The 16,556-nt window shown below is 42.4% G+C and overlaps 2 protein-coding genes across 2 annotated transcripts; one reads left to right on the forward strand and one right to left on the reverse strand.

The window, feature by feature from the left end:
• Nucleotides 1-108: 108 nt before the first annotated feature.
• On the reverse strand, nucleotides 109-4,122 carry alkbh4 (alkB homolog 4, lysine demthylase). The gene is made up of 3 exons (XM_072375471.1): nucleotides 3,980-4,122; nucleotides 2,805-2,993; nucleotides 109-2,699 (listed from the first exon to the last, which is right to left on the reverse strand). Exons 1-3 carry the CDS (start codon nucleotides 4,091-4,093, stop codon nucleotides 2,178-2,180), a joined length of 825 nt encoding a protein of 274 aa, XP_072231572.1. The 5' UTR covers nucleotides 4,094-4,122; the 3' UTR covers nucleotides 109-2,177.
• Nucleotides 4,123-4,390: 268 nt separating this feature from the next.
• lrwd1 (leucine-rich repeats and WD repeat domain containing 1) lies at nucleotides 4,391-16,061 on the forward strand. The gene is made up of 16 exons (XM_072375417.1): nucleotides 4,391-4,458; nucleotides 5,167-5,253; nucleotides 5,583-5,817; nucleotides 7,211-7,330; nucleotides 7,735-7,881; nucleotides 7,978-8,067; nucleotides 8,262-8,627; nucleotides 9,804-9,921; nucleotides 10,070-10,176; nucleotides 10,338-10,548; nucleotides 12,558-12,630; nucleotides 13,253-13,396; nucleotides 13,658-13,761; nucleotides 14,215-14,376; nucleotides 14,968-15,077; nucleotides 15,520-16,061. The coding sequence occupies exons 2-16, from the start codon at nucleotides 5,174-5,176 to the stop codon at nucleotides 15,670-15,672; spliced, it is 2,220 nt and encodes a 739-aa protein (XP_072231518.1). The 5' UTR covers nucleotides 4,391-4,458; nucleotides 5,167-5,173; the 3' UTR covers nucleotides 15,673-16,061.
• Nucleotides 16,062-16,556: the final 495 nt, after the last annotated feature.

Genomic DNA, 16,556 nt, shown 5'->3' on the forward strand with positions numbered 1-16,556 from the left:
TCAATGGTTAGCGGTCATTATTATTTTAACAAAAACAGATTTTCGATATTCAGAAAGACTTTCTACAGATGGTTGTTTCGGGATGGAGCTTTTTTTGATGAACTGTTCTAGCTTTAATATTCTAATTCCATCTCAATGCATATGATTTATTCAAAAGACGTAGAACCAAAATACAATTGTGGCATATTTTTATGTGACACGTAACAAATCATATCTGTAAGGGATCTCAAATGCATAACCTTATCATTACAAACAATATTCTATTTGATAGAAATTAGTGCTTGTTAAAAATCTTAGCATCTTTACACACAAGTCTTGAACTAGTTAGTAAACAAAGTTATTTAATTCTCAAAGCTCAAGGTCCCATTCAGACTATGTGCTGACATCCATCCCCAGTGATCAGATCACAGCGCACAGTTGTGAACGCAGTCAGGATGGAGGTCATGTTCCAAGAGTCCACAGGGCTACATTCAAGCAAAATTCACTAACCTGATGTGACTTCAGTCAAACAGTTATCATCAGGATGTTTCCTTGCTGTCACGGTTGTCATTAAAAAAACAAAATATATAAAAAGCTACTTTAAATCATTCAGGATATCTCATTCAAAGGAAATCTCCTGCTTGCCCTTTTATGTTACAATCTGCAGCAACAGAGAACAAAGCAGCTGTGAGCTCAACACTAAAGCACCTGATCTTTCCGGTCGGTCCTTTTCGCGGGCCATGCCCCAAACAAGCTCTGTTTACAGGACAACAGATGAGGGACGGGCACATTTGTGCAGCGTGGAATCTTGTTGGCTGTTGTGGACATGTCGTCAAAGCTCATATAGTCTCAACACAGGTGACAAAGGCTGGCTTTGTTTTCAAATCACCTTGTCAAGAATGTTTACATGCAAACCGGACTTATAAGAGAGGGTATGTGAAAGATGAGGCATAGCTGCCAGTTAATTGGAAATGAAATCTGGCAAAAGCTTTGCTGAACAGGATTATTAAGACCTTTGTCAATGGAAAAAAAAGATTATACCTGAAGGCTTTGTTGGGGAGCTGAATGTTGTTGCAAAGTAGTATGGAAAACAGCTGATGAGTCATGAGATTCTAAGTTGTTCAAAGCTTTAATGGCTGTGTCTTTTTAGCAGAAGTGAGCTGAGGCTGAGCTTTCTATCATTTTATGCACCTTGACTTCTCTCATATTACATCTGTTACAAAACTGAGCTTATGGAAATATCTGTAGACAATTCCACAATTAATGGGACTCAAGTGAATGCGAAACTTGCTAATGTCTGAATAATGACAGGGTTCGTGTCACAGAATGCATCTGTTCCAGTACAGAGACATCTGTGGCCTGCTGGTGTCAGTTGCAAAGCTGACAGGGTGACATAGTCTACGTGTTTACTTACACATAGAACAGGTAACTGATGTTCGATCACATGTGGTCAGTCAGGACACATAGAAAGGTTTCGTAATGCCGGGGGTCAACACACAGACTGAAAGCAGTCCACTTGTGATCAGGTCTCCCAGGATGCACATTAGCCAGCGGTGATGAAAGGCCCCCTGCTACGTCACTTCATGTCGCCAGTCTGACTTCCGACTGCTGGCCTAGACATACAATCTATGTGCATTCAAGAGGACATAACACTCCAGTGGAGAAGTGTGCAGTGGTTTGCATGTTACACAATAAGGGAAAAAGAAAGAAAACCACATGGTGGGAAAAACACAAAAAACAACAGATTATGGAGTATAAGTGGCACCTAAGATTAAAACTCATTAGTTTGATGGCATCTGCTGGATATATAAATTATGACAGAGTGGAAAACAAATGCAAAACAAGTCATTCAGTGTGACGCCATCATCCCTATCAGATGGCAATCTGACAATCCTTATGAGAAAAGCACGTAAGGCTGTGTTCCAATCACTGTCATAAAAACACAGACTGAAGGGGAACTTATTTTGGCAATCTCAGACGTCCAAAGATCTGGAGAAAACATTTTGTACCTTAATGTTTCGACAGAAACACAGATTGTACAGTACTTTGCAGTACTAGTCAAGGTATACATGTTTGACAATCAGTGCATATAAGCTATAAGTTCCAGTCTAAAAACCGTCAGTTCAATAAAAAGCACATCTTTAAAGTTCAACACATGTCCTAGCTCTTGTAATTCAAGCTTAATGTGTCCGATTAAATCATACTGGTGTTCCTTGGAAGCTCAAAGCAATATTCAACAGCTGAGCTCCCAGGACCGCCTGCTGCCCTCCAGACAGAAACTCTGCTGACAGCTCTCTGTATGTGCTGCAGACTCTGCGTTCATGAACGTCCCACCTGTGAATGGCATGTTTCCATCTATGCCTCGCCTCACCGTGTAAAACTACTAAAGATCTGCGAGGAAGACGCACAGCCACGTGGACTTCATCTGCTAGTCCCAACTCTGGCAGGCCCTGCTCAAGGGACAGGGTGAGAGTGGTGTCTGACAACATGTTGATGGTGACCAACCGCTCTCCCCACAACCAGGAGTCGTCGAGGTGTGGATCAATGGCTGAGCCTCGCTGAGGATGGTAATCCAGGTTGCACTGCTCCACTGGCTGAAAGCCTGCCAGGCTTGGCTCTCGCTGCATTCGGAGTACTAGTTTTTGGCTCAAAGCAGGGAGTCCACTGAAGTCACCCCGACGCACTTTCCTCTTCTTGAAGTTCACCTTTGGGCCAAAGTCCTGTCACCATATGAGAGGAGAATACGGTTTGTTACAATAACATTCAACTAATTTGCAGATCTGAAGAAGAAAATATAGCTTTTCACGCAATGTGTTCATCATTACCTGTTTCCTTCGACCAGACTGAGACTGATTCCATGTATCCTGGTCCATTGAGCTGATCAGCTCCTTCTCCTCCTCCTCTGATATAAAGTCCTCCCACAGGAAGACACCAGGAAAGGGAAATGACACGGCCTCCGCATCTTTGCAGACAGCGAGCTTCGACTCAGGATTGAAGAGGAAATGATGCACAATCTTACAAAGACAAAGGACAAAACAACTCTGTAAAAACTGAGGTTGAAGCAGGGGTAAGACGGCTTACTGTTGTGTCTGTGCTTGATTAATGTGATGTCGTCTACAAGAATGCATCTTTTGTCATTTGCTTACACGTGCCACATACTGTCTGCCACAGCCCAAATTACAACCCTTATATGCCTTACTCCCTCACGATGGATGCTAAAGTATGATCGACTGTTTGTCGTCCCACGGACTAAACGACTGATACATTTTTCTTTACGAAGCATTTTTTTTGTCCTGCATCAGTCCAATAAGTATTGGAAAGTCATTCAGGCTTTATTGCCTTTTTCTTTTTCTTTGAAACACACAGCATTCCAAAAACCTGAACTGAGTTAAGAAAAAGAGTTGTTTATAAATGTTTACATGCCAATAGAACCTTAGGTAACTGCTGCATCTAAATGATTCCATGGGTATTTTAAACCACCATGGCCTCTCTTTGACCTGCAATGAAGGTGACAGTTAACTAGTCCGATGCTTTTGTTTTTTTTTTAGCTTAATTTGCTTTGTTGAAAATGATTCTGGTGTTTTTCTACTTGATTTTTGACGATATGCTCAATATTTGACTTGTGTCTATTTTGTGTGTCTCACATAAAGGTTAAATTTTTCATGAAATAAGATATGTATACACTAAATCAAGAAATTGCAGTCTTGACGATTTCATTCGGTAATGACGAACCACAATTTGTCAGTATGATAATAATACTTTGTTCAAAAAGGCATTAGTCGTTTCCGTTGTGAAAACTTTAACAAAAATGTTCTAACAAAAAAAACAAAAAAAACGCCACAAGTAAACAGCAAGTAGACAGTAGAGCTCAGAAATAACAGTTTGGCTAATGAAGTTGTGTCCTGTGCGGGCTCCCGTAGGATGTCTACAGTGGTTTTAATGATATTCGATCCTGAGATATAAACAAAGCAGAGCACGGTTTATAGTAAGACATAAATACCTTTGATTCGCTTGCATCCAACTGTGCTTTCCTCTTAAACTTTTCACATATGAGGCACGTCCGGATGCCTTTACAGCCGCATGAAGCAACGCCATCATTGCTGTCTGGAGTCATCTTCCTACTGCATCTTATTCGTGTGTTGGAAAATGACGCTCCGCTGGAGTACAAAGCTGTCGCCACCTAATGGAGCCTGCAGGAAGGTTCATTCGGCTTTGTTTTTTTTTTTAGAAATGTCGAAGATTGATGATTAATTGTACAGCGTTCTTTTGTGTAGAATGACTTTGCTTTATAAATGTATACATATATATATATAAGCTTAATATATAAATACATATATGAGGTAGGCAGACATAGCTCAGGGTCCAACATGTTCTTCTAATGTACATTTAAACCACGCCCACCGGATGTACGAAGAGTTTCCCCGGGAATATTCGGTGTCCTCATGTGTATCGAAGTTCGCTGAAGTTGCCGAAGTTTTCGTAAGTAATTTTGTCCATAAATATTTTCAAAAAGTTCAGTATGTTTCTTTCTGTCTATGTACGATAAACGACCGTAACCTGCATTAAATCTCAAGGATGAATGCTATTTATATAATGCTACCTTAGCAAAGAAGTAAGGGGGAGGCAGTCAGTGCTTCCAAACAATTTGGCTAGCCTGTTATTTGTAAAGTAAAAGTTCCTCGAGCTTATAGTTTAGTCAACAAATACATCCTGATGTACCCTCTTCATATTTTGAGAGTGAAATACAGTTTCCAAATGCTAAAACTGTATGAGAAAAAACACTGACTTAAACATGGTTACGTTGGGAATTACAGTATCCTTTGGTCTTTGTTCGGCTTCTCTTTTGCATGTTTGGAACCACGAATCTGAACCAATAATGTCGACCATTCTCAGGTTAACCTCTCCTTTGTGATACCTTACTGATATGCATCCACCGTGAACGTGTGATTTCCGTCGAGGTGATATGAACTTGTGCATGCTACAGAGACAAAGAAACCAGAGGAAAAGCTGAAAACTGAAGTCTTAAAATAGACTTTAGTTGGTCTAATGAAAATCTCCCCATGTGCCCAAACTACAACTTGCTAAAAAATATCTTAAAAGCCCCTTTAGCTCTGAAACAGTTACTTTTTTATTGAACACTTCTCTCTCTCTCTCTCCGGTATCGTTGTATCTGAATTGTTCTTACAGAGAAGCAATGGAGAAAATAACAGAGAAACTCTTACTGGAGAAAGGCTCTCCAAAAACCAACAAGCTGGAGCAAATAAAGACACTGAAGTAAGCATATTACTGTGCACTGTAGCTGTCCTGTTCTAATTGTATTTACATGTAAGTTACACCTGTGCCGTTAGAGGCTCTTGATTAAATGTACAACTAAGGATCTGCTTTGAGAGAGACTTTGTTATAAAGACACACTTTAAAAAAGCAAAGAAAAAAAGACTGAATTGCTAGAAATCTGTTTTGTTATTACATTACTGTGATTTGAGACTAGCTGTGAGTTGAATAGTACAGAGATTTAAAAAGATGCTGTGCTCACATATGAATCGCTAAATAATGCTTTAAACAAGATTTTTGGAAACATTGACTTGTGGCTCTCTGCTGTTCAGTCTGTCCAAGCTGGGGCTGAAGCTTCAGGACCTGCCTGTCAGGCTCCTGTCCCGCCTGCGGTCCCTGGAGAGGTGGGATCTGTCTGGAAACAGACTGCAAGAGTTTCCTGTGACTCTGGAGCTGCCTGCACTTCGTTACCTGGACCTCAGCGACAACCAGATGGAGGATGTTACCACCTTGGAGTCTCTGAGCAGTCTGGAAGAGCTCAAGATGGACGACAACCTCTATATCACTGTAAGAATCTGCCTCTGCTTATATATGGATCCTAAAATACCATGCTGGCTAATTCTACACCATGTTGTGTAGTTTGCTGGCAGTGCTGCTCCTCGACGGGAAGTTTCAGTCTTTTAAGCCTTTTAGCCAGCTCAGACCTTTGTATGTGGAATTTGCATATTCCCAGTGAGTCTGTGTGGGCTTTTTCCACAGCACAGAGACTTTTTAGATTATGGAAATTAGGCACTTACCCACCCATACCATGGTGTGAATGTCCAGCATTTTATCACCAAATAAGAACAGTCCCAGAGTCCAGTCAGTAGTCTTTTAATTTCAGATGAACCAGCGCAGAATGTGTTCTTGATGTGTTCACACCTGTACACTTGTGGTGGAGTCATCCAGGAACGCTTTTATCCAACGCTACGGAAGCCGAGAACGGCCATGGAATTTAGTTTTTATGCACTGTTACCTCATGATAACGAATTAAATATTTTGTTATCTCGATATAACAAAGATTGTTTTCTTTTCGTTTACCTTAGCTGAAGCAGCTGGAGGATAGATGGAAGTTAGTCAGCCTCTCACCTGCTAACCGGTAGCCCCTAAACAAACCCAGTCAAGTAAACAAACTAACATGAAGTGTAATTTACCGTAGGCTACAGCTACAGCCAGTGGCTACGGAAGCCATTCGTGGCAGCTCTTGTTGGTTGAAATCGAGACAAACACATTATAAATTAATTAGTTATCACGAGAAAACGACCTTTGTTATCTTGAGATAACGAAATAAGTTGTTATCACGAGATAACAGTGCATTTTAAAAAAAATCCATGGCCGTTTTCGGCTTCCGTACAGAGCGACTTACAAATGAGGATACAACATTACAGCCAAGATCAAAGCTAACAATAAGCTACATAAAAGGGAACCCACTGGTCAGACTGTCAAAGGTGACAGTGTAGAAACAGAGTGCAGGCATAGGGGAAAGTACAGGGTAGGAGATGCTCTCTGAAGAGCTGGCTCTTCAAGAGTTTCTCCAAGATAAACAGGGACGCCCCTGTTCTAGAAGCGCTCGGGAGGTCATTCCATCATCGTGGAACGACACATGAAAAGAGTCTGGATTGTGGTGTGGGCACCAGAGTGATCGAGTCGTGACCTAAGCCTTTGTGGGAGCATGAAAGTAGATGGAAGCCGTTCCTTTAAGCACTTTGTGTGACTTGAATTCGGTAACCAGTGGCGCTCATCGAACAGCAGGGTGCATGCATGTTGGCACGAAATATGAACAGTTCCACTGTTTTTTGTTTCATGGGTGACTGCTGGGTACTTGCTTTTAAATGGTTTCCTGTGCTTATTTTAAGAAATCAACACGAGGCACTTCCTCATTATGGGTTAGACTTGATTGTTGATGTTGTTTTGGTTTCAGGTGAGTGACAACTACAAGCTGATGGTGTTGCTGCCCAATCTGAGGATCTACAACAACAAAGATGTCAGTACAACAGCCAACCACCTGCGCTATGTCTACAGTGACAACCTGAGAACCAGGGTATGAAACTAATATTTTTCTTTGCACTTCCTGGCCTGGAATTCTCGAATATTTTATTGGACCGTCTTTAGCTTTGACTACAACACACACTCTTTGTGACATCATTTTGATAAGCTTATGCAGCATTCATTCTCTTGTACAGTGTAAACGGGGTTCAGATCTTTCAACGTTACAGCCTGATGAATCCTGACATATTCTGCCGATGACTTCAAGGAAGAAAAGAAATCTCTGTTAAAATCTGGTCATTCAGTATGTTTGGATTTGTTTTCAAGCATAAACGATCTCACGGCAGATGTGTTTGTATTCCTGAATTAGACGTTATGCCATGTCATGAGTCGTCATGGCATTGTGGTGTGCACGATATTTCTGCTTGTGTCAGTAAGTGTTTGTTCTTTGTTTTTTAGGTCGTTGCAGTGTGGGAGAAGAGCTTTAGTCTCCCAAATCCCATCACTGCTGAGAAAATGTCCGCCTTGGAGAAGAGCTTCATGAGCACAGCCCGACAACAAGTTAAATTTGGCCCCAGTTCAGTCAGTGATTTCACCAAATGGAAGGTAAGATGGGGCTGTTTGAAACATTCTGGCCTGTTTTTGTGTTGCTTTTTCTCATTTTCTTTATTAACTGCTTCTTTACATCCTTTTGATTTTTAGGTGGAGATTATAGCTAAAGAGTATCTGCGCTCACTGACCGAACCAAAGGAAGACGCTGACAACAAGGAGTCTGACACTAAAAAGAATTGTGTAAGATTTTTAAAAGATCACAACGCTAACAAACCTTTCTGGGTTGGGGTTACCCAAGTTTGTGATCAACAGCTTCCTTTATGTTGTTACTGCTTTATATCCGGTTACTGGACAACACGCCTGATCGGCAATAAATTGACACTGATCTGATCTGTGTAGTACGAGTTTCTCACACATGTATCTGTTTTATTCAGGAGGTCTCGACACCTTCCAAGAGGAAACAAACTGAACCAGTAGTGGACACCAACATCAACTTGAGTCCTCGCAAAAGATTGCGCTCGGATCTCCCAGCTTCTCCAGCTAAAGATAGTCCTCGAAAATCCAGCCTGCGGCTCAAACTTCAGACAATAACTCGCACCAGCATGAGCCCTCGCAAGACAAATAAAACTGCCTCTACTCCCACAAGAGGACAGATGAGGGCAGATACGGCCAGGACACCCAAAGCGAGGCGAACCGAAGAGGATGATGCTCAAGCTCAACTGACGGAGGATGTCAAAGCTACACAGCTGCAGAGAGATGTGTACACGCTGCCCATAATCAAGACTTGCAGCAAGGCACAGGTACAGTAAAAGTCCTGATGTTGTTAGAAGTTGTACAGCCAATACAAAGAGAAGTGCTCTGGTTTCTGAGCTCTAAGAATGAAATTTGTGTCTTGCAAAGAGGCAGCAAAAGATCTGAGGGACTGAAGTTTGCCCACGTTTCTCAGATTTGTTTGGTCACAGTAACTTTTCTTAATGTATATCAGCATAAAGATGTTACCGCTGATTGTTAAATTATTATTAAATTATCTGCTGCTTTTTCTATGTAGTAATTCACACATGCCGAACCTCGGGGGTCTCGGCCCCACATTAGTGTGTGCTAACACACGTCAAGCCGCCACGGCAGAATCAGCTGAGCGCTGGTCAGAGCGACGTGTTCCGTGACGCCAGCCTGTCCTTGCACACATAGCGGGTTTCACCGCTGTTACCACCTCCCTCGCTGACCTGGAGGCAAATTAGCAGCTGATCGACTTCGCACACGATGAAAATACTCGGGGGCGGCCGTGGCTCAGTGGTTGGAGTAGATATTATCAAAATAGATTGGTGGACTGACGTAGAAAGGCATTTGTCTCCTCGTGTGTGTGTGTGACCGTGTGCATGTGTGTTCAGCCTGGACAGGTCAAATGCGTAGGAGGAGTAATTTCGTGTTACCATTCGTGTGTACATGACAATAAAGTAATCTTAATCTACTCAACAAAAGAGCATCAGTTTGGGCGTGAAAGTCTAATATGAAAAAAGGATGCTGGGGTTAAATGCAGCTTCTAATCCACAAGCGTCTGAGATTTTGTCCGTAATTAAATAATTCGGTAAGTTATTTATTTATTTTTTTTGCCAAAGAAATTATTTTTAATGCAGCTTTAGAAAAAAGGAGTCTGGAATGCACACTACCAAACAAGAGTCCAAAAAAAGTGAATTTGTATAGAAGATGTGCCATCAAGTCTTTGAATTAGTCTAATATTAGTATCATTCCTGCCTGTGCTTGGTGTCTACCTCTACTTTGAGAAATAGCATGACTACCAGGCTAAATTAAGATCGTGAACCTGGGAAAATTCTACTCCTAATATTCGGCTTGTTAACCTACTAAAGTTTGCATTTAGTTAATAGCTGCTGCTGATCTTTTTTTTGAATGGCAGTGTTTAATAGCCATCTATCAGCAATGTCGGGTTCTCATCGCTCTGCTGTGTTTCTTTCCAGCAGCAGCCGGTGGGCCTGCAGCCGCTCCATGTGCTCCAGTGTCACAGTAAGCAGGACAGCTCGAGTGACTTCTCCACACAGCTGTGGGCGTGTGCCTTCCAGCCGCTGCCAGATGCCTCTGGTACTGACGAGCCCTTCATTTATTTGAAAAAATAAACATCCACCCTTTTTTTTTTTTTTTTGTAAATAAAGGTTCCAACTGTAACTGGATACTAAAAGTTTTCTCTAGTTTTGATGTTTAAAATGTGTCCTGTTTCCTGTATGAGCAGGTTGTGGGGGGGGCAGCCGCTTGGTCGCTACCTGTGGAGGAGACTCTCTGTGTGTGATTGACTGTGAAACAGGGATGGTGATGAAAAAATACAAAGTTTCTGGAGAGGTTTGTTCCGTTTCTTCTGATTATTCCACAATGTCAACAAAAGAAAAAAAAATGGCTCTAAAGATTTCTCTGGCATATGATTAATGACCATTTCTTTCATTCAGAAGGCTGATTTGTAAATAATTCTGAGTTCTCAAGTTGCCCATTTTTCTCTACAACAGGAGTTCTTCTCGCTGGCCTGGTCCACAGTGTTGATGTCCAGAGGAGGCAAAGCTGCAGCGCAGCTCTGCAGCGTTCTGGCAGCTGGTGGGAAGAGAGGACTCGTCAAACTGATCCATCCCAGAAACAACGTGGCCTACGGCGAGTTCAGAGCCAGCCGAAAGGCGCTGTCTGTCCTCCGTTTTAACCACCAACAGGGAAACTTCCTCTTCAGTGAGTTTTAACTTGCATGAGCTCTTATTTGCTGACAGCCTTTATTTGTAAAATCTGTTGGCTGTGACAGAAGCCTTAAAAGAAGCCAGAGCAACAGCTAAGTCCTCAGTACACATCCTGCTCGACTTATCTGCTACATTTGACACAGTCAACCTGGGACATCACAGGGAGAGCACACTCTCATACCTCACTGGTTGGTCATTCAAAGTATCCTGATTTGGTCACACTTCTGCAGCGCACCCCCTTGCCACAGGGGTCCCCCAAGGTTCAGTACTGGGACCTCTTCTCTTTGCCATATACACCACCTCACTGGGCCAGATCATCCGATCACATGGCTTGGTATACCAATGCTATGCTGACGATAACCAGCTCTGTCATTCCCACCTGATGACCCCACGGTCTCGTCACGAATTTCAGATGTCTGTCTGACATTGAAATGGATGAAAGTCCATCACCTCCAACTAAACCTCTCTAAAACTGAACTGCTTCTCTTCCCAGCCAAACACCACAGCATCTGCATCCAAACTGAATCCCTATCTCTTGCTCTATCAAAGGTAGCTAGAAACTTTGGTGTCATGATTGATGACCAATTAACCTTTTAAAGATCATGTTGGCTCCATTGCTCAATCGTGCCGCTTCGCATTGCTAAACATAAGAAAGATCAGGCCATACCTAAGCCAACACGCCACCCAGCTCCTGGTGCAGTCTGTGGTCATCTCCCGCCTTGACTATGGAAACGCTCTCATAACTGCAGATGGACCAGAACTGGCCGGCGCGGCTGGTCTTTGATTAGCTGAAAACAGCAAATGTCACCCCTCTGTTCATTGAGCTCCAACGGCTTCCTGCATCAAATTCAAGTGACTGATGTTAGCCTACTAAGTGCTTAATGGAACGACTCCCATCTACGTGAATGCTCTTGCACAGGCTTATGTCACGACTCGGTCACTCCGGTCATCAAAGGATTGTTTTCTTGCAGTGCCCACACCACTCTTAAGACAATCCAGACTCTTTTCATGTCTCATTCCACGATGATGGAATGACCTACCAAGTGCTACAAGACCAGGGGCGTCCCCATCTATCTTCAAGAAACTCTTAAAGCTCCAGCTCTTCTGAGAGCACCTCCTACCCTGTACTTCCCCCATGCCTGCACTCTGTCTCTGCACTGTCATCTCTGACAGAGTCTGACTAGTGAGTTCCCTTTTTATGTAGCTTATTGTTAGCCTTTAAGTTGGCTGTAATGTTGTATCCTCATTTGTAAGTCGCTTTGGATAAAAGCTTCTCCCAAATGTATAAACATAAAATCTAAGGACATAAGGAGCAAAGTTCTGACCTGGCAAGAATCACAAACTGTTCAGACAAGTTGTAAATAAAGTTACAGTTTAAAGTTATTAAGGAGAGAGAACAAGCGGATGGTTAAATGATTATTCACACTGTCGGTTGTAAACATCCACCACAGTTTACACATTAATTCTGTGTTAATCTTTGACTTGATACAGTGAAGTTTCCTGAAAGAAAACAAAAAAGGTCTACCTTGAGCCAATGGGTGGGTATTTGCTTGATGTTTTTCACGATATGTTAATAATTATCCACTGTTTCTTTTTATCGTCTTCCAACTGTAAAAATTAAAAATGGATTAATTTTTACCATTTGTCCACATGGTGCTACACTGTCTCATATGTAATAACAACATGTTAAAAAAAAAAAAAAAAACAAGAAAAAAAAGTCTATTATATGGGCCATCAGCTGTCCTGGTTTCTAAACAGGGGTCGTTCTCGGTCAGTTTAAAATGACAGCATACTAGACAGCCTTTCTCCACGTTTTGTTAGATGTGGAGCACCCAAACATTCCTTTATCCCTCCTCTCCTCTAACTTCCCCATGTTTAACACCCACTGCTTTCTGATGACTACATCCCTTCCTGTTGAGGACTTGATGGCGCTCAAACAGCGGGGGTGGCGTTCTAAATGACTTTACTTGACCTCATTTTAACTTCAGGTTTGGTGTGTTACAGCGGGATCGTATGATAACAAGATCGGGATGTGGGATATCGGTGGAGTGGACAGCCAGTACAACTTCAAAGTTGTGTGAGTATTTCTGTCTGGAGCACTCGCTTTCATTCCAAGCTACAGATCACCTCCTCAGGAATTTGAGTATGACATGACTGCTGTGCTGGGTTCTTCCCTCTTCCTTCATTAATGTCTTAATAAAGTAGGAAAAAAATCTACTTTGTGACATCAGACAATTCTGTTGTTAACCACCCAGCCTTTCATAAAATGAAAAATAATTAATAAAACGACCATCAGGTAAAAAGAATGAGGTTACTCGGAGACCTGATGAACACCCTGCTGCATTTCACGCTCGCACTTCACAACACAACTCCAGTTTTTCCCCTCGTTCCCCTGCAGTAAACGGCCCACGTTCTGCAAATTCTGGCTTCCGGGGTTTTAGACTCATTTAGTGATGAAGGCAGAACAGGTAGCTGGAAAGTCTGAGCATCATAGCAGGTCTATTTAACTGTTAGGGGTGGTGTCGCTTTTGCTCGCCTCATTCTCAATTCTACTTTGTGGATTTTAGTTTTGTATTTTTTGAAGACCGGCTCTAAAAACCACTAGGTTTACAGCTCAGTTCCACAATTCATCAAAGTACAGTTTTCTGACTTTTTAACATGTTTTCAGCTGTTTAATACTCCGCTGATTGTCCCTCCAGTCAGCTGCTGGCCTTGGAGATCAGCGCCACTCCTCTGCACATCTGTCTGCCCCCGACCTCTCCCAGCATGCACCTTCTGACTGCCTGTGAGGATGGCCTGTACTGCTACAACACACAACTAGGAACAAACGACACGACAAAGAGGTAAAAGCCTCATTTCTTTAGATTCTACTTCCAAGGAGTCACACTTTCTTGTAATCAGTCTTGATCAATAGCTCTCCAGACTTTGTTTATTGGCTGTTTTTTCACTCTTTTTCTGGCCTGTCCTTGCCTAAGAGGGTTCAGGCTGTTTAACAATTACTGTGTTCATACTAAATAAAGACTTTCAAACTTGTACAACCATTTGTTTGCACATTTTCCATGTGGACCAGTCAGAAGCCATTTCACTGTAATTTTTTTCAGTAGGTCAAAGGAAATGGAGATAACTTTCCCAATTTATAAGAAGGAGGACGAAGAACATGACTTCCACACCATTGACGGCCTGAGTTTTCTCACTGACGACATAGTGGGTATGTGAGGCTCCAATCCACTGTAACACTGCAGTTATTCACAGTGCCCATAAGCGTTCCCACTGAGCTGGAAACATTGAGTCACACTGGATATAATTAGGGCCTCTTGCCATTCCTGAGGTTGTCATTGTCGGTCAGTCCACCAGTTTGGGCAGAATGAATGTGAAGTAGCTATAGTAGGAGGTCACATGATGGCACTGCTGTAAAGTGTCATGCTGGTTATGTCAGTGAGGCCGTGCCCCACTGTGGACCACATGTTCATTTACTAGCGTATGTAACTATATTTTGGGGAACTGTTAACTTGCTTAGACTATACTGTTTTGAAAACTCAGAATCAGGACATTTCACTTTATATTTTAATTTTCAAATAGAGAAAAAAATCAAACTAATTTTGCTCCTTTATTCTTTCTTGCCATTTCCCTCCCCTCCCGCCCCTGTGGGTCATCATGGTAGCCTCTAAGAGCTACATGCATGGTTCCATCTACCTTTGGAGCTGGAGCAGGACCAAGGCTCTGCGGCCTGACAAGAAGAGCAGGGCGGTGTGTGCTGTGGTCCTGGCTGAGCTGCAGTGGGCCAGCACTGATATTCCTTACCTGGCTCTCAACACCTGTCCCGGTAAGTCCCACATCATCCAGCCAGTGGCTCAGCATTTCACTTTCTCTCCCCAATTTTAAATCCTTTCAGGCTTCTGTGAAAGGATTTTTTTGTCTGGTAATCTACACTCAATAACCTGCTATGACCATATTAAAATGTTTTCTCACACATCCGCTAACACAAAACCCCTGAAAGTCTGACATTTACAGGTGAAAACCTTCTGTATGGACTAATGAAATGTCAAGCACGCAGACTGTTGTAGAGCAGCTGTAATCTTGTGTGAAAGTCTCTCAAACCCCAGTTTTAGTGTCCTCTGTTATCACTTGATTCAAACGTATTCTGGAAGTGACGCAGCAGGATGGTGAACCTTCCTCTGTCCCAACTTTTTGAGTGTGGTGTTGGCATGAAGCGAGGAAGTTGGTCAAAATTATTTCTCAGAACTTGTCTGTTTAATCTGCTAATGAAGTGATTTAGTTCCTTATAAGATTTCTCAACAGTTGACGTTCTCCAGGTGCCGGTTTTGTCTGGGTAGCTTCAGAGACTTATCGATGGTTGTACGTTTGGGACCTGGTGTTGACAGTTGTTTCTTTCCCCTGTGTGTATCCTCTTTAGGACGAGCCTATGTTGTGTGTGGTGACGACAAAGGCAGGTTGTGGACATACCACGTCACCGACCTCCAGATAAACGGCTTTCAGACTGGGAAACCTATCCGGCCCACTGAGGTGTTGCCTTTTTCTAAACGTTTTTGTCCTGTAACTTGATATTTCTGCCTCCATAAAATGTTGCAGCAGGACCCTGTTAAGGAGAAACATTCTCTTGAGTTGCAGGATTTTCCTGCTTTACTGTAACTTTACACTCAAGTTAATTGCAGAGATCTGGGAACATGTCGGCTTTACAGAAAAGCAGCTAGATGGTGGAGGTGGTCATTATGTAAACTAACCTCCAGATCAGCCAAACGCTGTACCATCCATCCCAAACATTTGTTATAGTTTCATACCTTTGTGCTTGGTTTAGTTGTGTTTGTGTATGTGTTTCCTGTGTTTTCTACAAGGAGCTGATAGTTGATGCGTGTGATTTATTTCTCACCATATTGTCCCGTTCGCTAACATTAGATGGGGTTCCACTTTGTCCCTGTATAAGAGCCCCTTTGCTTTTCTTTGGCAGGTGTTGGAGTGGCCGTCTCCGATGAGGAGCGGCCTCGGCCAGATGGAGGGCCCCTCCATCAACAGTGTAGCAATGGACCCCGAGCTGCACTACCTGGTCGCCCTCAGCGACAAGAATATGGTGATAGTATGGAAGAGAGAGGAGTCGTCCTGAGGATTATGGGCTGTGCAATCTCAAAACCAACAGTTGATCCTGTCAGACGGGCGTTGAAGATCAAAGTAAACATGGATGGAATTCACATGTCTGAGCACATAGCTGTGGAGGATGTTCTCTGGTAACGTCAGAATGCAGCGATCCTGTTCAGGAACTGGTTCTTTTCTCTCTTTCTCTGTGAGAGGACGTCCAAGATCACTGAGCAAGACAACAATTGTAATCTTTTCCAATTTTTTTAAATTTTTTTTTTAATCTTTTACACTGAAGTGTAATATGTAGAGTTTGACGTAAAACTCTGATATACATAATTTAATACTTGGATAAATTGTTGTTCTTAATAATGGTGGAATAGGAAGGAGAAGGGGGCGGGGCACAGTTAGCTGCTGTAGTTTGACCACTTCTTACAATATTACATTGTATTATATTTGTGGTTGATACACAATGCTGTAAGGCTTACAGATGCAGAAATGCCTCGCACATATTTTATGGCAGTCCTCGACAGCTCGGTATTAAATAAACCACTCTGCTGAAGTAAAAAGCTGCTGACTCTTGTTACCATGGCACCAAAACAGCCATTTCATATTGCTTTTCTCTTCAGTTGTGCACCTTTTGGGAATGAAAGTTACTGTAACTGTGTCCATCCAAAGCAGTGTTAAAAGAACTCGGTGAACTGGATAAGAAGCCTTCTCTATGTCTGCCGGAGGTGCGACAGGCAGCAAACTTTCCGTCATAAAATGAAAAGAATGAGTTTGAACATACTTCAGCTGCCATGAAGATGGTTTAATTCAACAGATCAGCTAAATGAACATTCAGTTTTGAGCTTTGGTATTCGTTTAAAGACTTTGATGCGTACATTTTAGCGCCCAGTCGTCATGTTCTCACAC

This window comes from Leuresthes tenuis, unplaced genomic scaffold, assembly GCF_036924035.1.
Source record: "Leuresthes tenuis unplaced genomic scaffold, fLeuTen1.0.hap1 SCAF_21, whole genome shotgun sequence".
NCBI classification, from domain to species: domain Eukaryota; kingdom Metazoa; phylum Chordata; class Actinopteri; order Atheriniformes; family Atherinopsidae; genus Leuresthes; species Leuresthes tenuis.

Coding starts and splice junctions, on each gene's coding strand:
- lrwd1 (XM_072375417.1), top strand. CDS start 5,174: ATGGAGAAAATAACAGAGAAACTCTTACTGGAGAAAGGCTCTCCAAAA. Junction 5,254..5,582: donor GAGCAAATAAAGACACTGAA/GTAAGCATATTA, acceptor TCTGCTGTTCAG/TCTGTCCAAGCTGGGGCTGA. Junction 5,818..7,210: donor ACGACAACCTCTATATCACT/GTAAGAATCTGC, acceptor TTTTGGTTTCAG/GTGAGTGACAACTACAAGCT.
- alkbh4 (XM_072375471.1), bottom strand. CDS start 4,093: ATGACTCCAGACAGCAATGATGGCGTTGCTTCATGCGGCTGTAAAGGC. Junction 2,994..3,979: donor TGGATGCAAGCGAATCAAAG/GTATTTATGTCT, acceptor TGTCTTTGTAAG/ATTGTGCATCATTTCCTCTT. Junction 2,700..2,804: donor AGTCTGGTCGAAGGAAACAG/GTAATGATGAAC, acceptor ATATGGTGACAG/GACTTTGGCCCAAAGGTGAA.